The sequence below is a fragment of the Anopheles arabiensis genome, chromosome 3 (assembly GCF_016920715.1).
Source record: "Anopheles arabiensis isolate DONGOLA chromosome 3, AaraD3, whole genome shotgun sequence".
Taxonomy (NCBI): domain Eukaryota; kingdom Metazoa; phylum Arthropoda; class Insecta; order Diptera; family Culicidae; genus Anopheles; species Anopheles arabiensis.
In genome coordinates, this window is record NC_053518.1 from 6,767,228 (window position 1) to 6,791,685 (window position 24,458).

The following is a 24,458-nucleotide window of genomic DNA, read 5'->3' on the forward strand; positions in this document are numbered from 1 at the left end:
TTACTGATTAGTTTGCTTCCCGCTTTACGCCACAGCAAAATAAAGCAAAAACGTAGTTGCAGTTGTTTTGTTTTGTTTCTTTACTCTTTCCCACACACCCACCAGCTTTCTCAAAGTGGCAATTAAAAACGCTCATTAGTTATTCATTTTGTTTCATTATTTTTTGCACAATCGTTTACTTGTTTTTTTGGTGCGGAAGTGTGCTTCCACTTTTCTTTGCTTTTCTTTAAGTATTACAGTAGTTTTGTGTTTTTTTTTCTCTCTTCAGGTTATGCGTTTCCGTTTTCGGTGCCCTTGTTGTTGTGTTTTTTAATGTTTTGCATGTCTGTTGGTTTGTGTTCCACCTTTGGTTGTACAACAGATTGTATTTATGTTAGTATGTCTCTGTTTTGCACTCTCTTAGCAGCGTTGTGATTTTGGATTTTTAGTTGTTTTGTGTAGTTTTATGTATGTTCTAAAATATGTATTTCTTGATTACGTGTGGTATGGTTTTATCTCTCTCTTTTTCTTCTTTCACTTCGCTTTGGACCTTACATATGTTTAGTGTATGCTTGTGATAGTTTCGATTCGTTTGTGCCGCGTGACCCTTTCATCGCACCAAGAAACCACTCACGCTCAGACCGTTTCAGTTTGTGTTTCCTTTTTTTTTCCTTTAACATGCTCTGCTTGTTTTGTTCGCCTTTTTGTAACATTGGTTTAATTTTGTCTTACCATTAGTGAATTAAGATTTAAATAGTATATATTAGCAAGCTGATATCTTTTGTAATAACATTTGTTGTTTAAAAACGTTTGCTTTGTCTTATTTATTTTGCCATTCTAGTCAAGTAACCGAGTACGGGAAAAAAAAAACAAGAACGCAAAACACGTTTAGCTAGCGTGTGTGTTTGTGTATTGTATTTGAGTGCATCGCTTATCTTGCTCCTGCAATACAGACACATTTTTGTTCCGTTTTGCATATTCTTTTGCTCGCCTTTTGCTTACGCTATATACAACATTCTCAACATTGCTCACTGAGCCAACCACTTTGTGCAAGACAATTCTTTGTTATATTTTGTTTTTCTAATCGCTTTGATTCGTTTCACTTACTCGGTACTGATTTCTAGATTTGCTGATCTACTTAACCAAACCGGAAAGAAAATGTACAACTTTTATTTTCAGTATCGTTTTTATCAAATGCATATTATTAATGACATGAGTGTTAATATTAGTTGTGGTTTTTGTTTATTGTTTAATGCTTTTATTTGTTGTATCCTAGCAAATGTGCCCTCGCAATCCATGAGAATCATGTTCAATGTTGTGTTATGTGTTTGCCTTACATACTTTGTCCGTACAAATATACTTTTTGTTTTGTTCCAATCGATCTTCCTAATAATCCCTTGTAAGTTTGTGGGTTTTTTGTTTGCTTTACTTTTAAACTATCAATTAAAGTTCGAAGAACAATTGATATTTCTTTTACAATACTTGTGTAGTGTTATTGTTTAATTTTGCTTTTTTCCCTCTTGCATTTTGTCTATTAGTTTTCCTTCCACCGTTTTTTCTCTTCCGTTTTTTGTTCACACATTATTCACACTCAGAGAAGTATATTTTACGAATAAAACCGAACCTGAAGCCTCTTTTGTTGTAAAGTGTACATCCCTTGTGAGGATGCGTTATAAGTATCGTGTTGCATAATGGTTTTGCTGTATGTGTGCTTGCTTGCTTGTATTGGTGATTTCTCTTGATAGCTTTGATAGGTACGTAATGAAACTATTCTTACTGTTCGTTTGTAACATTGCTTAATGTGTTGAGTGTTAGTATCATGTTATGTATAAGTAGCTATGCGTTGGGTTTGCATCAGGGTGTAGCTGTAGCGATTTCGATTCCTTAGCAGTATGCAACCAACGTTGCACAATGCTGTTTGTAACGTTCATATTTTGTTCCTCCATTAGACACGCTTGCTTACATTAGCAGAATGATAGAGCGCAGCGTGTTGTAAAATAGGTAATTACTTTCGTATCGGCGATGAGTGTATTTGCTAGCGGTTGGTGAGTTATTTACAGTCGCATTCCCATTTTGCGAAAGAGTACCACAAGTGCACAGTTGTCACAGAACTTAATGCTTGCGTGCTAGTAGCGGGCCGACGTTGCGAATGCATTGCTGTTTGCTTAATATAAATCACAGATCAATCAAAGTGAGAAGTAATGCTTATACCGTAGCGTGCACGTTGAAGCCACTCCGTTGGCAGACGAATATGTGTGTGTGTGTTTTTTTGTGTTTGAAGTGTTGGAGAAGCACGTGGAGAAATTATTATTGGGGACGATAGAAGAGTGCATTGTACTGAGCAGCTCAATGGTGTGGTAAAATAAATAGCAGGGAATCTTTCACACACCCAGACTGATTTATTTATTCAAAGAAAGCAAAAGCTGTGTTTGTGCGGTCCATCAGTTATCTCCGAACCGTTCAATCTTGTACCGGCACATGAAATCACCACCATATTAATCACGCACCCGCAAGGGACTGTGTACAAGGGGGCATTAACGTCTTACTTAAACCGGCACAATCCCATTACCGAAAGCTGGCACTCGTTCGGCACAGCAAGGTGCAACATTAACACATGATTATCACTTTCCATTACCTTTTTTCCACTACAGCATCTCGACGCCTCGATTGGTGAACTGAAAGGCAGCCGGCGGCGGCAGCAGCAGCAGCTCTGGTCCCAATCAATCAGCAACACTTTGACATTGAGCGAAGAGTCCCTTTCACAAGGAGTTGTAGCGAGTGAAACAAATGGGCTGTTGAACTTGCACAAAACAACACCCTTCTTTGTGTGTGCAATCGGTACGATGTCAAAACCACATTCCAAAGAAAATGATTAAGATGGACCCCTCCTGCATGGGAGGATTATTTCAACCAACAAAAGGAAAGCTATTCATCACATGTGTTGCATTGTGTGCGTAATAGTGTCTCATTTACTGCATACCACATACCGGGCTTAAGGTTGCTCTTTTTGCACGTTCCAAAGCCATTATTGCGTGCGTTAAAACATATTCACACAGAGCACCAGGCGTCTCCATCACATTCCCCGGGGAAAAGTGTGTGCCTTTGTCTTCTATCTAAATGCATTGCTTTGCTGGAGCAAGGGTAGCATAAAAAAAACGTTAAAAGGCAAAGTATCTTTAAAATTTTCCACTCCAGGTTTTCCATCCTCACGATCGCACGATTTGTGTCTTTGAAAGTAGTAGTAAAAGAAAAACCTCGTTTTCCACTGATTATGTGCAAGCATCAACCGCAGCTGTTTCGAAAGCTGTATGTATAAACGACACACAAACAGCGCGCAAACCGTAACAAATAGCAAGCGCATACAAAGACAGAAAAGCGGAAAATGCTTGAATGTCAGAGCTTATTTGCATAAATTTTCCGGCTCATTGATTGTGCTCATAAAGTCACCCAGTCCTGCCGCCTGTTGTTGGCGTAGTCAGAAGCGTAAAGTTGCTTTTTTTGTTGTTGCTTATTATGACGGTTTGTTTGTGTTGGAGAATGCCGAGGGAGCAAGCAGTCTTCGCAGGTTGCATGTTTTATTCGTATATCTGCACACGAGCACACGTGTGCATGTGTGCCTGTTTGATGGGCTGATTGTTTGTCCCCATATGTTTGCAGTTGTTGCTCCCCCTTTTTTTTCTGTGCTACCGAACGCAGCAGAACGTCTTTTGTCGTTAAAGATGATCAGATACGGATGGAAGGTGCAAACCTTTTGGGGTGCTTCAAATCATCAAACTTTTACTGTTTCTTATGATTCAGTTTTTTGGGAGGGGGGGCAAAAAAAGAGGTGTCTTTTTGTGGTGAGTGATGTTTGCATAGAGCATTGGTTCAACAAGCGACGCACCGGTCGAGTGAAGCGACTAGAATGTTGTGTGCTGAGACCAAAAAAAACTGACAATAAAATACTGCACGAAAAGGTATCCCCGAAAAAAGCAAGAAACAACAACACATTTCACCTTTATCGAGTAACACTCTCAACAAAACAAAACAGAAAGGTGCTGAGGGCTGTGGCGTAAAAGTTTAAGCGGCTTCTAGCGATCAACCCAGGCTCCGGGAACCGAACAGGACGGAACAGGCCGCCGGAAATAGGTCAACGAGTGGGACGGTTTACGTGGAAATGGCTCCACCAAAAGTATTCCAATTTTTTCACCCCATGGGTCGCGTTGGGCGAAGAAATGTTTGCCACACTTTACGGCCAGCCCTCACGCCGACGGTCCCGGGCGATGTTTGTCAAATGCTCTTTTTCCCTCCAACTCCCCCCCCGGTTCCACAGCACACGTGGAGCCTTCTGTCGAGTGCGGTGCCTCGAAACAGAAAAGTACACTTTTGTTGCCATGTTTCTTTCACAACAGACAAATTTCGGTGTTTGGAAATGTTTTGCCCGTATAGCAAATCAACACAAACATACGCACAAACACACACACACACCGACACGCACAACGACAACAGGATCCCCAAGACGACGGTTCGCCCGGTTTGGCTGGCTCATCGGAATTTGATTAAGGAGGTGAAAAACGATGAACGACAGCTATCGATGGCGGAAAAGTTGTGGTGTCAATGATAAGGGATCGATACGGGGAGGTGTGTGGGTTCCGTGTTTTTTTGTTCCTTCTCGTGGGTTGTGCGGACAAAAACTACACAGTGAGAAAATCAGCTAAAAAAACCTCTGTCACCAGCAAGTGACGCATAGTCAAGTGCGTCACGTAGCACGAGAATGCTTGAGCGATTGCTGATAGGGTGAGAAAGTACCACTTACGGTAAGATTGGTTAGTGAGGATCGAGCAGGAGGGTTGGAGGTTAAGTGATGAGAAGAGCAGGATAAGTGTAACCACGGTCTAGGCGAATGGTAGAAGCTGAAAGGACACATTTGTTGAATATTATTCTACCATTATGTAGAGGTTTGGGTTCAAAAAATGAAGAAAGAAGACTGGCGTGAGTCACAGGGTCTTATTTAGTAGTTTTTTTTTAATAAGAAAGTGGATCAGATGTCAGTTAATAGTGTAATATACATCAGGAAATGGTATTTCCCACCTGCATCCAAAACACAATTAGACGCCAAAATGTATGCAATCCGCGTTACAGATGTATTGCACCAAGCCTGAAATTAGCCTTGTGTTTTATTTTAACATAAAGCTATTAAAATTCAATGTCATTGTTATGGGAAAGCGATGGTTTGATGATAACAACAAGTCAATTGAGTTGTCATTACCCGATCCTACAAGTACGCAAGAGAAAACAATAGCTTGCTCTGTAACCGTGCCACATATCCCGCTTGTTGCATACTTCAGTAGAAACGTATTAAAATGCAAATTAACGTTTCAGCACACAAACATGTTTTCTAGTTAGTCTTCGGTGAATGGTGAGAACGAAAAAAAAACAAACCAGAATCCCCACAAAACAATCCATACACTCTTTCGGCCAGTGTCTCCAACAATCAGTTTCCCCATCGTCACCGACATCATCATCAACATGCTCGTCCAGCACTAGGAGGTTCCACTGTGCTGTACCACCCGATGTGGTGAGGTTTGCCAACTTTTTCGTACCGCCAAAGAGCCAAAGGAGGAGCCAAGGCCCATCGGTTAGCTTGGGGAAGCTTCATAACAAATTCATTTCCCGTTATAAACATGCAAATGTCCCATCTTTTCCATCCTGCCTTTGGTTCGTTTTTTCGGCTTGAAAGCTTTGGGTCAAGCTTTTATCAGCTTTTGCAAAGTTGTTGTTGCTGCTCCGCTTCGCAGTTGCTGTGTTTGCTGCGTTCGGTTGGTCCCATTGGTAGTTAGATTTGTTGTTTAATTTAACGCTGGTTGGGTCGACCTCCTGGATCGACAGGACTCTGTTAACGCTTTTTACGTATAGAGTGGTGTAGCTATTGCTTTTCGTTTAAAAGTGGGGTTTTATCGTTTTGTTTGTGCCAGCGTACTTTAAGCCGCGGGAGGGACGACAGCGTCGAAGTGTAAGGTACGTGCATTGCAAGGCAGAGTTAAAGTACTCGTACAATCCCGCACGTACACACTCAATTCTCCAAACAAACAGGCACACTCAAACACACACACACACACACATTCGATCGCCCGTACATGAGAAATATTGCCACAGAAAGAGTTAATATAGGTGCATCTTATGCTTATGCGATACAGTGTACATGTAACAGTTATTTCCTATCTGTGTGTTTTTTTTGGTCAACAATATTTACAAGCTTTTCATTCATTCTTTCCCATCGAATGCAGTTCGAACGAACGCGAAGGTTCAGGATTTTGCTTATTTAAATGTATTACTCCTAGCCCAATGATATCTTTCACAGAGTTGTGCCTCTCTTTCCTTGCGTTTTTGTACGAAAATACGTTTTGCCTCACAAACTAGCGCAAACGATTAAAGAGCAATGATTGCACGAAAGTGTGTCTACACAATCGAGCTGTGTATGTGTAATAGTTTGTGTGAGATAGAGAGAGAGGGAGCTTGCGTAAGAGTAGAGGGAAGGAATCAGAACGGAAACTTTCCCGGAACGTACGTAACGGAGTAAGCGATCGAGAAGATAATGTAAGATCCCCCAAGGGTGCTCTCGCTCTCTCTCTTTCTCTCTACATCATCTTCCCTTTTACCGCCTTCGTACGTTTCCGTCTTCTTTTTCCCATTGGAAATAACTGTTTTATCACTTTTCGATTTGCCTTTTGTTTCTAAAATATACATTTGTTTTTGAATTTCCCACCCCCAGATGTCCCCTCGGCGTTGCTTCTCCGCGGGGATGAGTTGTATCTCCATCGAGTGCTTTCTCCTCACCTCCTTCCCCCACGGTTACAGTTTTACAAGTAATAATATTTCATTCCTTTTTGTTTGTTAGTTTTACATAACTAGTTATCGATACGGTTGATGGGATGTTGTGTTTTACGCGTTTCTTACACTGCTCCACTTTCGCTTCTAGTATGGTCGTGTTGTTTATCGATGCATATTATTTACAATGTACGGTACCCGAGGACGCAGCCCAACGACGAGGAGAGTGGTATTCTGTGCCCTTCGGATGCTTCGAAACGGTTGGCCATCGTACACAGCTGGGACGCATTTTTCAACCAAACCGAGCATCTGCCAGCATTTTGAATGTGTTTGAGGTACGGGTGGAGAACAATCCAGCAAGCACAAAAGATCCCTGGCACAAGACACATAACGTCATATTAATCATGTTGCCTTTGCACCAACATTCGCTCGAAAGCAGCGCATTGGAAATGAGGAAACGAAGCGCTGTGCAAAACAAACGAGTAATCTGATCCGGTTCGAAGGACCAAAAACATATTCATCCCCACCAGTTGAATGGGTCGTCCCTTGGCCGTGTCCGATATTTCTCTAGGGGCGTAGGGTTCTTGCTTCATGGAACTAGTGGTCCATTTTTCATTTTTACTACATGCCAGGTTGGCTTTTTCAAATTTGAATAACTTTCCGAGTACCTTTTTGGTGCAGGAATGTCCGGCAGTAAAGCTCATCGGCTCAAATTCGGGATAAAGTCTTAAAAGAATCACTCTGCAAGCGGGGGTCAAAAATACATGGTAAAGAAAACGATCATGAATCCAGGAGGGGAAAAGTTTTCCACTTCCAGCGACTGTTTCCGGCTGCACATCCACACGCATGGCCACCGCACGCGTGGCGTGTGCCATCGATTCATCATTTCAACACGACCGCCAACTAAGGCTGCCGGCTTTTTAAACGATTTAGAACTTCTCTTGTCCTGTCTGGGTGGTCCCTTCGACTACCGCCAACCCCCCGGGACGCAGCTGGACAACTTCGTAAGACAAAGTTATCCCAATGTCCGGGAGCTGCCTGCTGGGTACGGCTTGCGTTCTTTGTGTCCGAAAGTTTTCGTCGTCCGGAAAGTTTTTCCTCCTTCGCTGCGCCAGCAGCCTTAACGGATCACGAAACCAACCCAAGCAGCACGCAAGATCAAAGAGCAAGGGTCAAGGTTTTGAGGGCTTTTTTGAGGTGTGTTTTGCAACATTTCTTTTTTTTGTTTTGCTGACCCTTCAAGGCGAGCTGAAGAAACTGATCGTTTGTTGGTAATAGGACTGTGTTTGTGCGGGTGTGTGTGTATCGACGTGTTTCACGTCCTACTCGGTACGTGTGTTTGTGCGATAATACAACGGATAATTAAATGAAATGCTCCCGGGGCCAAACAACGACGACGATGGCGATGGCGATCTAACCGCAGCGAGGCACAATCCGTTTAGCCGGCGGGCATTGATTGAAGCGAACCCGATCCTTCCCGGAACTCGAAGACCAATCGTTGTGTAAAACGCTCACGCCACTGCATCTCTGGCCCAGGGAAGGGAACGAAACGGCTCGCTCGGTCGGTGCTGCCCGTGCCCGGGCTGACAGTTTGAAATGTAGCCACATCCTCTCGAGCTCCTCTCGCGTCCCGGGCTGCGGGCGGGACTGTATGCTGTGGTTGAGTTGGTCTTTAAACGTTACCCACGGGTTCTTTTGTTTCTGCAAAGGGAGAGAGAGAGAGAAAAAGCAACGCAAAAGCGCAAAGAAACGGTTAAAACTTTCCGCCTTCAGTATTGATGCAACAATGATCGATCGCAGAACAGAGGAGCTGCAATGGAATGGAGGTTGCGAGTGGTGGAGTGGTAGTAATAGTAAATGGTAGTTAATAGGATGGAGTTTAGAGCGAAGGAAAAGGAAGCAAACTGTTTACAAGCGAAAGGGGTGGGTGGCGAATCTGTCCGACACGACCTTCGTATCTAGTTGCTGCGATTGACGGGTGGGAAATTGCACTGATTTACGAAATTGAGTCGAGTCTTGTAAATCGATGCAGTTTATTGGAGCGAGATGTTGCACGTTTATTGCGTTGATTGATTTCAGAGCCAAGATGGGCGAGTGAGGGGGGAAGAAAATTTAATCCGAGGGCTGGAAGAAGTTGTCAAACGGTTTAGGTTTAAATTTAATGTTGTCTAAGGCTTTACCGATGCAGTATTAAATTTTAATAAACCCTGTCTTTGTAGGAGTTGTTTTTTTTTTCAAGAAGACCAATTTAATGATCAGTTTCTTGTTTTAATAGCACAGCGATACCATCCCAAGTTCGTCCCACACAAGCACACACACTCCTGAATACATCGAAACGCCCAAATGTCACTCGGAAAAGGTTTCTAGCTTCAGCTCCACCAGTCCTGTCCGAAACTCGATAAAACAATGTGTCCTGTGGGGATTTACCGTTGCCGGACGACAAGCCATAAAAACGATGGACAAGCACAAGTACAGTGCTGCACACAAACGCACATAAATTGGAACAGGGTGTGCTGGTGGTCTGTATTTTAATGATAACATTTCCGGCATCGGTAGCAAAACCTCTTGGCCGTATTGCCCAAGTTTCCCCGGTTGTTTTTCTACTCCCCCCCCCAAAAGAAGTACCATTTTCACGGGAAAGGTTATGAGCAACTTCCGGTGTGACTTTTTGCTTGGAAAAACTCGGATTGCTGTCTTTGTAGCCTACCCATTCACTTCACCCATTTGCTGGCCCCGATAGGCATGACCAACAAGCTGGGGGGAAATATGGCATGCGAAAGGACGCCAGGCGACCACCATACGGCACACGTGCGTACGTGGCACAGGATTGCTTCTCTTGTTGTGCTCCATTACTCGTTCCCTCGTGCGCTTACAGTTTATGGTTTTAATCATTTACTTTTTGCCATCGCTTGACACACATTCATACACGCGCGAGTGGCTGGGATTCACTGTAGGATTGTTGTGCATGCACTGTGTTGCCTTCGAGGGACATTGAACATACACAAAAAAAAAGAAAAGGCTGGAGTGTTCGTTTACGGCAAATGGGACAGTTTTATGAAGAGGCTAAAAGTTTGTACAAGTGTTCAACTGGTACCGTACTTTCAGTGTGGAACGTGTCCGTCTTGCTTCCACTCGCAGACAAAGAAGTAGCGAGCTCATATTTCTCATTAGATTGGGTAACAAATGGTGTAGAATATGGGTGATTTCATAATGTTTCAAGTTTATTGCTTGGGCTTTTTTACTGCTCAAGTTGAGTTGAGTCAGTTGAGCTTTTGTAGGTCGAGAATATCACTTACAGATGGTGGTAAGCCTTCAAGTCTTTAAGGCTAAATGCTTTCAAAATTGCAAAGAAAGGTAAGCATTCAATTACAAAATTACTGTACTTCTTGAAGCATCCTAAAATGTAAAGCTGATCTCATTATTCGTCTCAAACACATTATACTACCAACATAAACTCATTGATGTGTTAAAAAGAGCTGGAACAAGGGCTGATTAATTCTCACCCAACAGTGCCTTCAATTGGTGGAATTTTACTCTTCCACACTCCAACAAACACTTATTGGAAACCAACACCCATTATCATAACCATTCTCACCACCATTCCTCTATCTCCATCAAAAGTCCCACCGGCTACCGAACGTGATGTTTCCCATCCTCGTTTTAAGCGCTTCAAACAGTACCGCAAGCACGCGAACACGAGCCAAACGCTCGTAATATTTGTCATTCAAATCCGGTGAATGTCAATGTCAACGGTATAAGTCCCGGCCTTGCTTCCACCGACATGCAAAGCTTACAACGCGACCGATCAAGAGCCAAGCCCAAGGACATCGTCACAATCGCAATTTAGCGTTAAGGGCCGGGACGGACAGGGACGGAGCTCCAAAAATTCGATCAACTTGTCCGTGCTAACTAGTCCCCTCTCAAGGTCCCTGCTTGTCCCAGCAACACTGTACGATATGCTGCTGAGCTGCTTGACTTGTCAGTTTCCGTATGGTGGTGAGTTTGTCTTCTCAAGAACAACGTCAACACCCTCGCTCCCCGCGTACTGGGCCGGAATCGAATTTCCATGCACACCACGAACACTTTCTCTTTTTCGCATTCGAATTCCTAACCTGTTCCGAAGTCGGAATTTCGTCGACGTTTAATGTCTCCTATCGGTGCGGGCAGCCACTGATCCCTGGCCGAATCTTCACCAGTCGGAGCGGCTCTTTGATGCAAATCGAAAACAAACAGTCTGCATAAATTATGCTAATTCAACTCGGGACCACCGCTGGGTTTGCTTCGCGGTGTAGAGAGGTGCTGGTGCTGGTGGACGAAAGGAGGGCTGAAATGCAACAGTTATTTCGATGGCGTTCCTCCTGATGCCGTGCCGGGACCGTGCCAAGGAACGTGTTTGTTTGCCCTCAATGGGGCTAGCGAAATTTGACGCTTCTTGCCGAATCTTTTGCACGATTTCGCCGTGCTTGATTGATAGGTAACGATTGTTCTTACCCGCCGCGAATGCAATCTCGACGATCGACGAACGGACATGATTCGCTCCACCCTTTTGAAAATGGATAGGAAGACAGTAAGGAATGGCAGGAAGTTGGGGGTTTCTACAACAGATAAAAAGCGAAACTAACTAGGTGTACAGGTGAAAAGCAACATACCGGGACAGCGAAACAGCGAAAGCTCTACTACATAGATTCTACACAGTGTCTACAGTGTCTACAGCAGCAGCAGCAGCAGCAGCAACGAAAGCAGCAGAAGCAGCGCCAAGTGCATCGACACACTCACGCAAACCGATTCCGTTTCTCAAATCCGGTTACCTTCTTCAAAACCCGGCCGACGAATTCCACCCACTTTGACGGGGTAATTTTGCTCCGCAGGAAAAGCGTCATTTCTTCCCCGTACCTGCGTGCGGATCGATCGTTGCGTACACGGCAGGCGTTCTCCGTTGGAATCCAATTTCCGGTAATTTCGTGGCCTTCCGATTATGTTTCGACCTGGATGTGGCTCTCCATCTTCTACCATTCCGATGCGATTGGGCACACACCGAGCGAAGCCCAGCTTTGATGTTGAGCTCCACGTGGCAGCACATCGGTCAGCTGGCGGTGGCTGCTGGTGCCGGAATGTCATTTGATTGGTTTGCTGGAATTGATCCTCACAGTCGATTGACAAGTTTATCTCGTAGCAATTTGGTTCCGTTTTTTTGTGTATCGTCCTGTCAACTGCTGACCTTCAAGTGCTGTGGCGTTGTAATCGAATGCTTGCGACCTTCAGGCAACTTATTACAGCATAGCAACTGCTCGAAGGATACATTTAGCCACACATACAGACACATACAACAACAGATACAGACACATTGAGTAGTAAAGGGAGGGAGAGACCTAGAACACCTTCCCGTAGCAGGGCTTCATAACTAAAGAGAAGGCAAATGATGTGATAATCTAATCTTTCGAACACACGCACACACATACACACACATACACACAGACGCCTCTCATCTGCTTCATCGCTCTCTGTGGCTGCACTCATACATTGCGCTAGGCGTGGAGATAGTAAGCGACAAGAATAAATCGGCAATCACATCATGCTGCGGGAAAGGAGAAGAGAGATAGAGGTATGAGAGAAGAGAAGAGCCCCCTATAGCAAAAAAGACACGATTGTGAAAGGGTGTAGAAATGGAAGCAAAGAGTAGTGAACTCTTGGAAGTGGATATCGTGTAAGAAACTGATAAGATTGTCACAGATAATCGACACGTTTTAGGCACGGCAGAAGGTACTTTGCTACTTTGAAAGCGATTTTACTCATACAGAGAGAGATACGGGGACTACAGTGAGATAGTGAGACAGGGGAGGGCATAAAACGACATCAAACGTCCAAACTGTGAGGGTTTAAAGAGGGTACAAAACGCATTTGGAAGCCCAACCACTTACCCATCTTGGGCAGTATGACGTCCTTCGTTATGGTACGGTTGGCGTTCATCCGCCGGATCGCTTGATCCATACTGCCCGTGCTCGGTGCATTCGAGGAAGGAAGCTTACCGGAACCGGTATTGCACACACCTGGGCCACCTTGACCTGAAACGGATTTTAAATTCCAAACAGATTAGAGCGAGCAGGACTCGGCAAGCAGGTGAGTTAATCTGGTTGAAAGGGTTGAAGCGATTGCAGCAGGTTGTCGGTCCCTGCTAGGTAACCAGTACTTGGGGCGGGCTGTGCTCGGATGCCGTAGGAGGTGCGCATTGGTTTTCGGTACGTACTTGTGTTACAATTACCTGGCAGCCGCGGTGGCCTCGACAGCTCCACCGGACACACGCGCCGTCTTCGCTTCGGCAGCTTGGCCCGAGCCTGCGTGTGCGAGTAGTACATCGTGAAGTTGCTCACGATGACGGGCACGGGCAGGGCGATCGTCAGCACACCGGCCAGCGCACACAGCGCACCGACAAACATGCCGATGTACGTCTTGGGCGTCATGTCGCCGTACCCAACCGTGGTCATCGTGACCAGCGCCCACCACAACCCGAGCGGGATGCTGTTGAAGTCGTTGTGCGGGTTGATCTGGATGCGTTCGGCGTAGTAGACGAGGCTGGCGAATATCACGATGCCGAGCACGAGGAAAAACACCAGCAGCGTCAGCTCCTTGGCGGACGCCCGGAAGGTTTGGATCAGGATCTTCAGCCCGGACGAGTGGCGCGTCAGCTTGAACAGCCGCATGATGCGGATGATCGAGAAGAACTCGAGGATGTCCGCATTCTCGAGGTGGGACGCGAACCGCTGCAGGATCAGATCGATGAAGAAGCTGAGCGTCGCGATGTAGTCGATGATATTTACAGATGAGGTGATGAACCTTAGCTTACTTGGCGACGATATAAAGCGTACCTGTGGGCGGGGGAAGCAAAGAGGACATTAATAAGTGAAAGAACCCTTAAAAAAGGGACAAAGAAGGCTGCAAATTACCATTATTTCGAACGTAAACCACGCGTTGCAGACACACTCGATGTAGAAGAACGCAATGTGGGCGTTCGTTTGCGTCTTGTCCAGCACCCAGGACGTGTTCTGGTTGGCCGTCTTGACCGTGATGTTGCGTATGTAGGGGACGCGCATGTCCGGGTGGGTTTTCAGGCAGAATGATATGATCGACACGCAGATGAAAAACACTGATATGATACCGATTATCTGCGATTGGAGGAAAGAGTAAGCACAACGGTTTGGTCAGCAACGATTGGTAAATGGACGATCGGGCCACAAACGAGCTATAATCTTAAAAACCTTCCAATTATAATAATCATAAGCAGTTACTGCCCCCTCCCGGGGAAGACCGTCATCGATCTGGAGTCGAAATGGTCGTACAGCTTGCGGCAATGGCGCACGTTTGCGGAGAAGCGCTTTGGCAGTCCTTAATTTGCATTGAACCATAAAATACATTCATTTTCTTGTGTTGCTGCTCCAAGACCTCCTCAAAGACCTCTGACATCCTCTCGGGCGTTTGGGTCGTTTAGAAGGACGATCGCTTTCTCCCGAAGCCCGGGAGTAAATAGCGCCTGAAGAAACACCAATCAAGCTAAACAGGACAAGCGTTTTTGGCCTCCGGGCCCGGCTGTTCCTAATCTATTTTAGCTGACCAACGACCGGACCCTTGAGCGGGGATGCCATCATCAGCGGTTGTCGTCCTTTTTGAGCATCCCCATTGGATGACTTTCCTGCACCGACGGCAAAACGAATGCACCAAACAAACCTATAAATCGCAGCGGAATTACTTGCCACCATAAACCCTCCGCGGCGTGGTTCAACCGAAAAGGGAGTGCAATACATAATCGTCACCAGTTACTGGTTATTGGTACGGACCGGTCGGTCTTAAAATGGCTCCAGGCATCATTCCAGCGGCGAAGTTGTTGGGCGAGTGTGCATCATTGATTGGTCGCGTACGAGGAAAACCCCAATCGACTGGGTGATTGACAGATTTGTTTACTGAAGACCTTCTTCTAGCAGCGCTTTGGTCGCTCAAAACCTGAATTTGCTTCGTTATTCGTCCGAAGGCAACGCCATTTTCTAACTCCCCCAACCACAGAATGCAAAACAAGAAAAATGAATAACAAATAGCCGGCCTGTCCCCAGTCGACTACCACGAAGGCAGCAAACTTACTGCAGGAAGGAAGGAAAAGAAACTAATGGAACGCCCTTTCCGCTGTGCCCGGGTGGTACCGGGCAGTAAAGTTTTTCCCCGAAGGGGCGGGGTCGAGGTTTTTCACTCGATGGCAAAGTTATAAATTACAGATTCAGTGAGATGTTTTCTTATGCATTCATGTTTTTATTCCTGGTGCGGGGTTCTGGGGCCATTTTTTTGGTGTGTGCTCGATCGTTGTCTAATTCCACGTAGTCAGATGTTTAATGAAGTTGAATTAGTTTATTGACACATCGAGCACGCAGATCAGTGTAGGGATTATTAATGGAAGGATCGAAATGGCTTGCCCGAGAGGGAAAGCGCTTGCACCTAAGGGCCCCACAGTAACAGAGGCGCCTTATATCTAGCAAAATGTGTATATGAAGCAAACTTACCTTGGCAGCGTTGGAACTGTACGGCTCGTCGAACAGTGACCAGATCTGTGGCTTCAGGTGCTGCCACCAGCTCACCTTGCCCTTATTGTAAGCGTCTTCGAAACCGAACTTTTTCGCGACCTCCTCGTCGGTCGGTTTTTCCGTATCTAAATCTAATCTATCTAAAACAGCCAACGTTTCTTGTGTGTTCCGATGCTGGGTTTGGTGACGTTTGGCGGCGTGTTAAGAAGAGGGAGTGTAAGACGAGAACGAACAGTGAGTTAGCGGTAGAATTTCAATACAATACAGTTGCTTTGGGGCGCTGAAGGGAAATGTATTTAATTTATTGCTTTTTAATAGGAAAAGACCCGTGAGCAAGTCTGTTGGAAGTTGGATATCAAACTGGGTGGTGTAGAAGAATGATAAAAATTAATGATCTTGGACTTTCGTTTAGTTTGCCCCCCATAGGCCCAAAGCAAAGAATCCAGCTGGATAGTTGGATTTACAACCCCAAGCTGAAATCGAAACCACTAGCCACTCCTAAACGCTTCCGGACTCGAAATGATTTGTAACCATTTATGCCACCCGATAACGGTAAGGGAGTTAACTCCCCCTTTGGAAGGAAAGTCCAGGCCCGCAACAAAACGATCATTAATCATAGGACTGCTGTAAGGAACGTTAACCTCTCCGCTGTGGAAATGCTTATCAAAAGCTAGCTCGTCGATTTAAATGTCCCTTTTCCCGATCGTCGGGTTTGCTTCGTTGTTTATCTGTGAAGCGTTAGAGAGGTTAGGGACCCGCACCTTCCCAAAAGCGGGACGCAAAACCTAATCAATGAAACCACAATGGGCATAGCAGGCCTTCTCAGTTTGCGCAAAGAGCGGAGGAGTCCTAAATTCTCCTTTGGTTTATGCGTTTTCCTCTGCCTAGACACGAAGCCAAACAAGGGATTTCGGTTCGGAAAGTTCCGTGATTCCCAAAAGCCCCTTGCTGAGTGGGCGTACTGCCCCTGTTTCTCCGTAAATCAAAAGGATTGTTAGGAGCGAAGCTGTGATAAGCGGAGGGAAAATAGAATGCGAAAGTAAACACAATCGAGCGCAATTCATTAATCATTTTTGAAACAAACTTCCCAGAATTGGGTGCTTTTCTTTCAGGGAGTAGTCTGGCCCGATGGGACGCCCCTCCGGATGGCGTCAAGCCCAACCAGGATGGGTGAAAGATTCGTTATTGTTTGCTGTGGCTGTTTGTTTGTTTCGTCTGTCCTTTGGAAGGAATGATAAAATTTAGCTCAAGGTCAATGGAGAATGGCGAAAAAAGTGTTTCCGAAATTTAGATACTTTCGGTAAGATTTTCTAACCACTCCCGCCGCCACTCGGTTAAAGCAAACAACACTTTTGGAAGAAATCATTACGCAAACTTTAAACGAAACCATCAACATCAACAATTGAATTTACACCGGCAGCCGATGAAGGTCACCTTTCTGGTGGGAAATCACCGATTGCTTTTCTTGGTAACTGTTTGAAGCGTTCCGAAAAACGAAGCGTCGATCGTCCTGATAAGACAAGCAATTTTGCTTTGTTCCTTTTCGGGCTGCCAGTAAGCCAGTAGGGAACACACAAAACACCTTTAGCGGACCCTTGTTCGGTGTGAAAATGGCCATCATTATTAGATTAGAGTGACACCTTGAAGGTCCCGTCGGTGTCCATTACCGTGGTACACGCATAAAATCCCACTCCCCCCCCCCCCCCTGGTACTGACACAGTCGCGTTGTATACAAAAGCCCACACCAAAAGCACAGGAGAGGCTTATCTTTCGCCTTCAGCGCAAACCAGCGCAATCCTTTCCCGAGCCCGAGATAATGGGATGGTTTCTTTTACACGCTTGTTATAAGCAAGGGTTGTTGTTTTTTTGGCCTGTTGTTGCTTCTCTTTGCTTGCAGTTTTGTATCATTTTGTTCACCACGGGTAACCACCACTTACCGTCTTGCCCCAAACCCGCACAAAATCGGTACTTAACAAAAGGCTTGTGCTGAAAGTCGTAAGAAAAGAGTACACGACACTTTGGGAAAGCAAGAGAAAAAAGAGAAAATGGGTTCCCTATCTGCAACCCCGAAAACGAAAACACCAAAAGCTGGAGCCGAAAAGTGAAAGTCAAACCGATGACAGCGGCATGACATTGCGAAACAGTTTTCCGACGCAAGGACACAGTCTAATGCTGGCACGCAATCGTAGCGTGTCGTAGGCAGTAGCGCTTCCATCCGGATGTCTTTGCCGGGGTGATATCCCCCGCGTAAAAAAGAAACAACCGACGAAGGGACCTTAGCGTTGACTCACTCACCGGTTCAGTTCACCGATGAGTGGTTTCCGGTTCGGCTTAACGTATTTTTTTGGGGAGTAAGGTGAAACGAAGAAGAAAACAATGAAGCAGATCAACCGACACAACAACCAACAAAAAAACTGTAAACGGAAAAACCATTGAAAGTTCACACAACAAAGAGGAAACGCGTCCGATAAAAATCATCTAGAGCGGGGGGAGGTTTAACTGCGTCCTATTTGAGCCACACTGTGTGTGCGTTTTTTTGGAAAGTGATTTGGATTTTCGTTCCGTTAAATGGACGGTTTGATGGTTTGGCCGATGGCACCCATCTCAGGGAGCGCTTAACGTTGCCGGTTGCTTTTTTCTCTTCTCTCTGGCCATCCCATTGCCAGTAAGACGCACAGGAAGTGTTTTAGTTTTTCATACACTTCAAGAATGACAATGAGCTTTTGAGGGGAGGACGTGTATTACGGGTTAGGATTTTAAGCACTCACGAGGGGGTTTTTGTTAGGAACTCTCGTTCCAAAGGCATTAAGAAGAGTAAAATGACATTTCAGTTACGTTTGACAGTTGGTACGTGAGAAGGGTTAGAAGAATTACTTTGCTGGATGATGAGAAAGCGTTTAAAAGGCTTGAAATGTCATTGAAGCATTCGGAGTTGTTCTTATAGTTCTTGTAGTTAGTATATATAAGAGAGGCCAGTTACAATGTACCATCATTCAATTGAACATAGAGGGATTAAATATAGATTTAAATCAAACTGCGAGGGATTATCATCTTTATTCTCCCTTATCAACACAACACTTACCTGTGTGTACGTCATCCAGCAGCATGGCTCTACCTGATTGGAGTCGAGGCCCCAGAAGGAAAGCTCCTCCTCGAACAGCGGCCCGCAGACATCGGTTGGATAGTGCAGTTTGCCCGTGCTGAGGGTAGAAAACAAAAAAACCCCGAAAAATGGTGTCAATATGAGCAGTTTTGGTGGAAACGGGACGATAAGCTTCAAACCCTACTTAGCGATGGAAAAGTAGTGGTTGTTTAATGTGCAATGAAAAAAAACGACACCACCCTAGGACACAGCACTACAAGTTTACTTTCCACGAAACACGAGAGCCAACGCTATGTATTATTACCGTTCGGTTGGGTTTTTGTGTGGGGTACAAAAATTCAACATGTGCTTTCGGGACCCGATGGCCACAGGATACGCCCCGGTCTCAGGGGCCCGGTGACGCGGAAATGTGTTTACTTTATTTTTCAAACCTCCACCACACCACTAAACAGGCCCAGATAGTGTACAATAGAGGTAGGTTGATGTGCGGTTTAAGGGCGAGCTGCTTTATTCCCAATGGCGCTACATTCCTGGAACGCTACGGCGGCAGAGTGAAATATGGAAAAGCATGGAAAAATAATCAAGCCTACAATAACAATGCCCGGGAGACAATGGAGGCGGAGGGGAGCTGGGGAGCGCTGGCAGCACACATCAACATGCCCAAAAGCCTGCCTGCATCTCCTCGCCCCCGCTCCGAGTGTGTGCCTGATGATGGTGATTATGATAATCATGATGTTGAGCGCCATTGAACGACGCTATCTGATCTGAATCTTATTGGACGATGTGCCCGTGCAGGGCTGCAGGGAACAGGAGACAGGTCTGCCAGTGCCATAATTGTAATGAATGGAAGGAAATTGTTGCGTGGAATGATAATAAACCGAAAATTCATAGCAAAACATTCTGCAACACGGTGGGCACGGTTGGCCCTGTTCCGTTAAAAAAAAGCTTACTGAACAAAAAATAAAAGGAATGAGATAAAACGTACAGTAGAAAACGATCTGAAGTTGCTTGTTAGCCCTGTGCACATCTTGGAAAACTTCGCTCATTCAAACGCTTCGGGTGCGTCGCTTGTAGCTCGTCGGAAGTTAGCTCGTTTGAATGAAAGTTTCACTTAAAAGTGGGCCGTGCAAGATAGTGTGCTCGTTGCTTTGTGTGATAAGAAAAAGGTAGGAGAACAAAGCGGCAAAAAAAAAATCTGCTCCATGAAAACACCGCCAAACAGTGGGGCAAAATGGAACAAAAAATAACCAAAAGAGCCCACAGCAAATAACAACGCATTGTTGGGCGAAGAAAATTGGCAACGTGCCGTATCGCGGGAGCACGGTCCGCAGTCATAATGCGCAAGATGTAGTTGTTTGTAGAATATATGTTAGGGAAAGAAATGAATTTTATGTCGGGAAGGTAAAATGGGCTAGAAATGGGCTAGAAAGATGCGTACGTTTTGACATGGACTGGTTCGGCAGGTTAGCTCACAGAAATCAGAGAAGATTCCAGATTAAAAATTAATAGATAATCTTAAAAAAGGTTTATGATGTTTAATTTATTTAAATTTTAATTTTTAAGTATACTTGGAATTATTAAAGTATATTTAGTGTTTTGTGTAAATCTTCCTGTATTGCATTTTATGACCAATATTAACGTTACGGGTCAAAACGAACGAATCTGTTCTACCGTTCTGTATGTATTTTAAAGATTAAATTATTATTCATTAGTCCATTATCGGATCGTTCCACGCATTTCAAATTGCAACCCCAAGTTGCAAATCATCAACTAAGAGACGAAGTACAAAAAATAGTTCCATTTGATTGTGCCTGACCTATTTTTCCCCACCGATATGAACTAGCCTTGCGAAATGAGGAACGAAAAGGAACAAAACAACACAAAAAGACCCATCACTGTGCAATTTGATTCAAATGCAAATATTATACGCTCATCGGCAGCGGTCAATACATTACGTCATCGGCGTTTGGTCAGATGCGTCCCACCGAAACGCGTCCCAGCGCGTACCAGCGTTCCAATCTTCCGCGTGCTTGCTTAATGGACCTTTGGCTTTTTGTGTGGCAAGCACTCGACCGGAATTTGCAATGAGCTTTTTTAAAGCATTCATCAAACAGGGGGCAAAAGAAATGGGTGCAAAAAAATAAAAAGAAAATAGGCATGATAGTTGAGGCCCCCGGAATGTGACCGCGAACAGTCACATCCTTGGGGGAAGAGAGGCAATGGTTTGCGTGACCACTGGCTCCGGAGAACGAGGCCAGCGAAAAAGGCCGGTTGTTTGGTTTGGATGAATTAAATCACGTTCGTGTGTAAAATTTATTCCCATTTTCCGTTCGCTTACCTCCCACCGGCCAGCGATCGTGCCTGTATTGGGCTCGCTCCGGTGGGTTCCAACTTTTCCTTGTGCCTGAAGCCTGTCGCCTTTCCACGGGCAAAACTTTCAATCCCACTTAGTGCCCGCTGGGGGTGTGTAGTACGTCACGAACCCGAGCCGGGAAAGGAGGCAGCAAAGTGCCAAGTACAGGGTGGAAATGGTTGTTTTTTAGTTGTTGGGTGTGTGTGTGTGGGTTTGTGTGCAATCGACAGATGGAAGGCATGTCACTGGCAGGCCCACTGGGCACCATCACCACTACCACCACCGATTGACGATTGCGTCCCGAGCGTGCGTCCCATTTACAGTGGGGCTGCCGAGTTATGGAGCCTATGCCCTGGTGCCAGCATTATGCAGTTGGGACGGAAAAACGGTTTAATTAAAAGTTCGCATCGACATTCTTGGGTGGTCGGTTTTCTTTAATTACTCGTCGGGGTTTGCCCAGCACGCCACACATAGAGCGCGTGATACGGTGAAGCATTTCTTGGGGCGTTACAGCACCCCCCCCCCCCGGGCCCACTACTGGATGGACTCCGGAACCTGCCCAGCAGATGTTGGACCCGATTAAGAAGTTTTTGCTGCAGTTTTTTGTTGTTTGTGTTTGCTTTATTCCCCTTAAGTTTAGCGCCGCTTGCGAGCGTTCGAATAAAAGTGCATTAAGAACACTTGAGAGCGAGGGAAAATAGAGTAAAAGTCCGTAGGGGAATGGCTGAAACGGGAAAGGTAACATTTGTGAAAGGTAGTTGGCCACACGGGCGTCTGAATCACATTTTAAGAAATGAAAGTTTTCGCTCCTAATTTTCTATTGCTTCATTATGAGCGATTTTCACAGGGGTAAGTTTTTTGGCGTACACAAGCAAAGTCTGTAACGGGTTGGCGAAAGGAAAAGTATGGAAAAGTCGTGGAACTTTAAAAACGAAGTACCAGCAAAAGCTGCAGGAGCAAAAACACTCGTATAGATTGATCTGGAAAGGATATTCGAAAAATAATTTAAAGCCATTTCTATCATGCTTCGGGAAAACTTTTCAAGTTCAAAGTTAAAAGCACGTTTAGTGACGAAAAGTTATAAAAATAATTGAAGTTAAAATATTACTTTCCACTAAGATTGATGCAACATGAAAGAAACAAAAGCTCATCGTTCGTCACACTTACACACAACCCATGGGTTAAAACTTTGCCCATTGTGCATGCAACCAACTCCACCCAGCTTTGTGCAAAGTGCAGGAGGTCATTGTACACCCCAGTGGACCTTTTCAATAAGCGTTTCCGCCCGACTTTCCGTTCCGCGAGCATTGTGGAGCCGGGTTGGAACGGCGATGATTGTAAAGATTTACTCATACTCCAGAGGGGAAGTTTCCAACCCTCCTCCCGCACATAAACCACGGTAAAGTGGCAGTATTTTACAAATTGGCAGCAGCTTGAGGGCAATATTGAATTTTGAGGCAAATGAAATACTTCGCTGCCATGTTTCTCATTTGTATTCTGTGGAGAAACACGGGGGAAACAGTAGGCACCCTACAGTAGCCGCCACGCTACAGCCGAAATGAATGATGAACGGGACTTGCACCGGTTTCAATTGGTTGACTTGAGAAAGCCACTCAAATTTGGTCTTATTGAAAAGTTGGGTGCGATTCGTAGACGATTCCAGAGCGAGACGAGTTTCGTTTGTGGTTGATTGTGGTGGTAGTGGGAATAAAAGTGGGGGGTTGGGAATGAAAATTGAGCTACAAAAGAGACAAGTTCTTTGAAAGGAGGTGAGGAAGTGGATGGTCAAAACCGACAGCCTGAGATGATTGAGATTGAGGTTAAGAAAGCTAGCTTATTAGGAGCATGATTTGGGACTTTGCAGGGAAAATTGGTTAACAGAGCGAACTGAATGAAACTGTTTTCAAATTTTAGGTCATATTGGAGCAGAATTGTACAGTAAAAGGATTGAAATTTAGGGTTTAGAGGGATTTTTCGTCGAAAAACAAAATTTTGGTTTGTTGGTGCCGTGACCAGGAATAAAATTTGAAGTTAACATTTTTCATGGCATTGTGTTTTTGTACGCTGTCTTCATTGTTTATGTATTTAAATAAAAACATAACAAGCTTCAAGGACGAAGTGCAATTTTTATAAAATTATGGAAAAACCCAGTAAAATTCAGGCGTCTTGTACAGTGGAGACGCCCAGTGCTTCATTTCCATGATAACATTTATTGTGATTGAAATGTCTGAGTTTGCTCATGAAAGTGAACGATTATAGCATATTAAAAAATGAAACTAATAACCGTTCCAAAACCTTGTACCTACCGATAGTAGTTGAGTACTTGTGCAAACACCCCCGGGTGCCGGTCGAAGAAGTACTCGTTCAGGACGGGATCATAGTTGCCCAGTGCCTCCGTCAGTCGTGATAGCCTAGTGGCCGGGATCTTCTTGAGTGTCGCCTTGTACGTCTCGTGCCGTATACCTCCCACGTTGAGAACCACCCGGTTCTCTGAGTCCATGTTATTCATAAGATTCATTTCCCGGGGTTTTGGAAAACCCGCACGCGTTTGGTATGCTATATGTATCTATCCTATCCACTATCCACACTTCACCTTTCCTGTTTGCTTTCTCCAGATTGAGATCGCCTCTCGACTGAAGCACAGTTCGCAAGCAGGCTTCGCGTTTCGCTGCCAACAAACCGGTTGTAGCTGCGGGAACGATACAACGATTGCGACTAGCGGATTGACCGGTCCACTAGCTCACGATGCAAATATTGGCGAACGGGGCGCTTGTTGCTTCTACGGCTGCCGGCGTGCTGCTGCTCGTGATGCCCGTCAGTGTGTGGACGTGATTTTATTTTTACCAGCAGCATATTAAGCGCCGTAATGCCGTGGGCCGGCCAACCACAACCGACAACGGTCGGCACGTAGACGGCACGCTGATGGGCGCTGTTGACGTGCTCGGTGGTGTGCTGGAGGGCGCCCTAGAAAGAAGATGTCGTGAAACTAGATCTCGACCACGAGGGTCGAGAAATTTCGGTACTTCTTTGGCCCACCCACTCCTCCCAGTTGTCTTGATTTGCGTGTAGCGACACGATGTTATCACGTACAAGACGCTTTTATGTTGGCTGCCCTTTTGCTTTGGTTTGTCGCTAGTTGTCCTTATTAGCCTGGACGAGCTTATCTGCCTCGTCATCTAATCCTCGTCGCAGGAAGTTTAGTTGTGTGTGTGGGGGTTTTTGGTGGGAGGTGTTCTGATGAACACGCGCCTCCTGCCTAGGAGTGTCCCCCGAAGAGATGACGAATGTCCAGGGCTGTGGACGTTTAATTTTTGCAGTAATTAATCATCCGCTCAGGCGTGGTGAAACCAGGCAGACGTCTCGCTCGGTTTACTGTCTCATCCTGGGCTCAGCGTAGCGCCAGCGAGCTTCGTGCTGGATAGGCAAAGAAACATCATACACGGACGCGTTACCCGATGATACTAGTGACCTCTAGCGGGAAACCTCATCCTATGGCCGGTACGGGCAATCGCATCGTTGCTGATCGATAGCAGCTACGGAAGCTGATACAGTTGCCACAGCATACGGGAGGAGCGTTGATTCAGCATGATGTCCTTGTCACGAGCAAACGCAGCTGTAGTGAGTCTGGAAATAGAAAAAGGAAACATGTAGATCA

At 45.3% G+C, this 24,458-nt stretch overlaps 1 protein-coding gene across 6 annotated transcripts in view; it reads right to left on the bottom strand.

Moving 5' to 3' along the window:
- Nucleotides 1–620: 620 nt before the first annotated feature.
- The window catches only part of LOC120901313 (potassium voltage-gated channel protein Shaw-like), a 66,768-nt gene continuing 42,930 nt past the window's right edge, over nt 621–24,458 (bottom strand). For 3 of the 6 annotated variants that reach the window (XM_040309148.1, XM_040309149.1, XM_040309147.1), the window contains exons 3-9: nt 23,110–24,427; nt 18,430–18,547; nt 15,327–15,521; nt 13,728–13,946; nt 13,031–13,649; nt 12,705–12,848; nt 621–8,487 (exon numbers count right to left, since the gene is read on the bottom strand). In XM_040309148.1, coding sequence (XP_040165082.1) covers nt 8,459–8,487; nt 12,705–12,848; nt 13,031–13,649; nt 13,728–13,946; nt 15,327–15,521; nt 18,430–18,547; nt 23,110–23,321 — 1,536 coding nt within the window. In that variant the 5' untranslated portion in view covers nt 23,322–24,427 and the 3' untranslated portion in view covers nt 621–8,458. Of the gene's footprint in view, nt 8,488–11,435; nt 12,362–12,704; nt 12,849–13,030; nt 13,650–13,727; nt 13,947–15,326; nt 15,522–18,429; nt 18,548–23,109; nt 24,428–24,458 lie in introns of all 6 variants that reach the window. The other 3 variants (XM_040309152.1, XM_040309151.1, XM_040309150.1) reach the window with 3 other exon arrangements.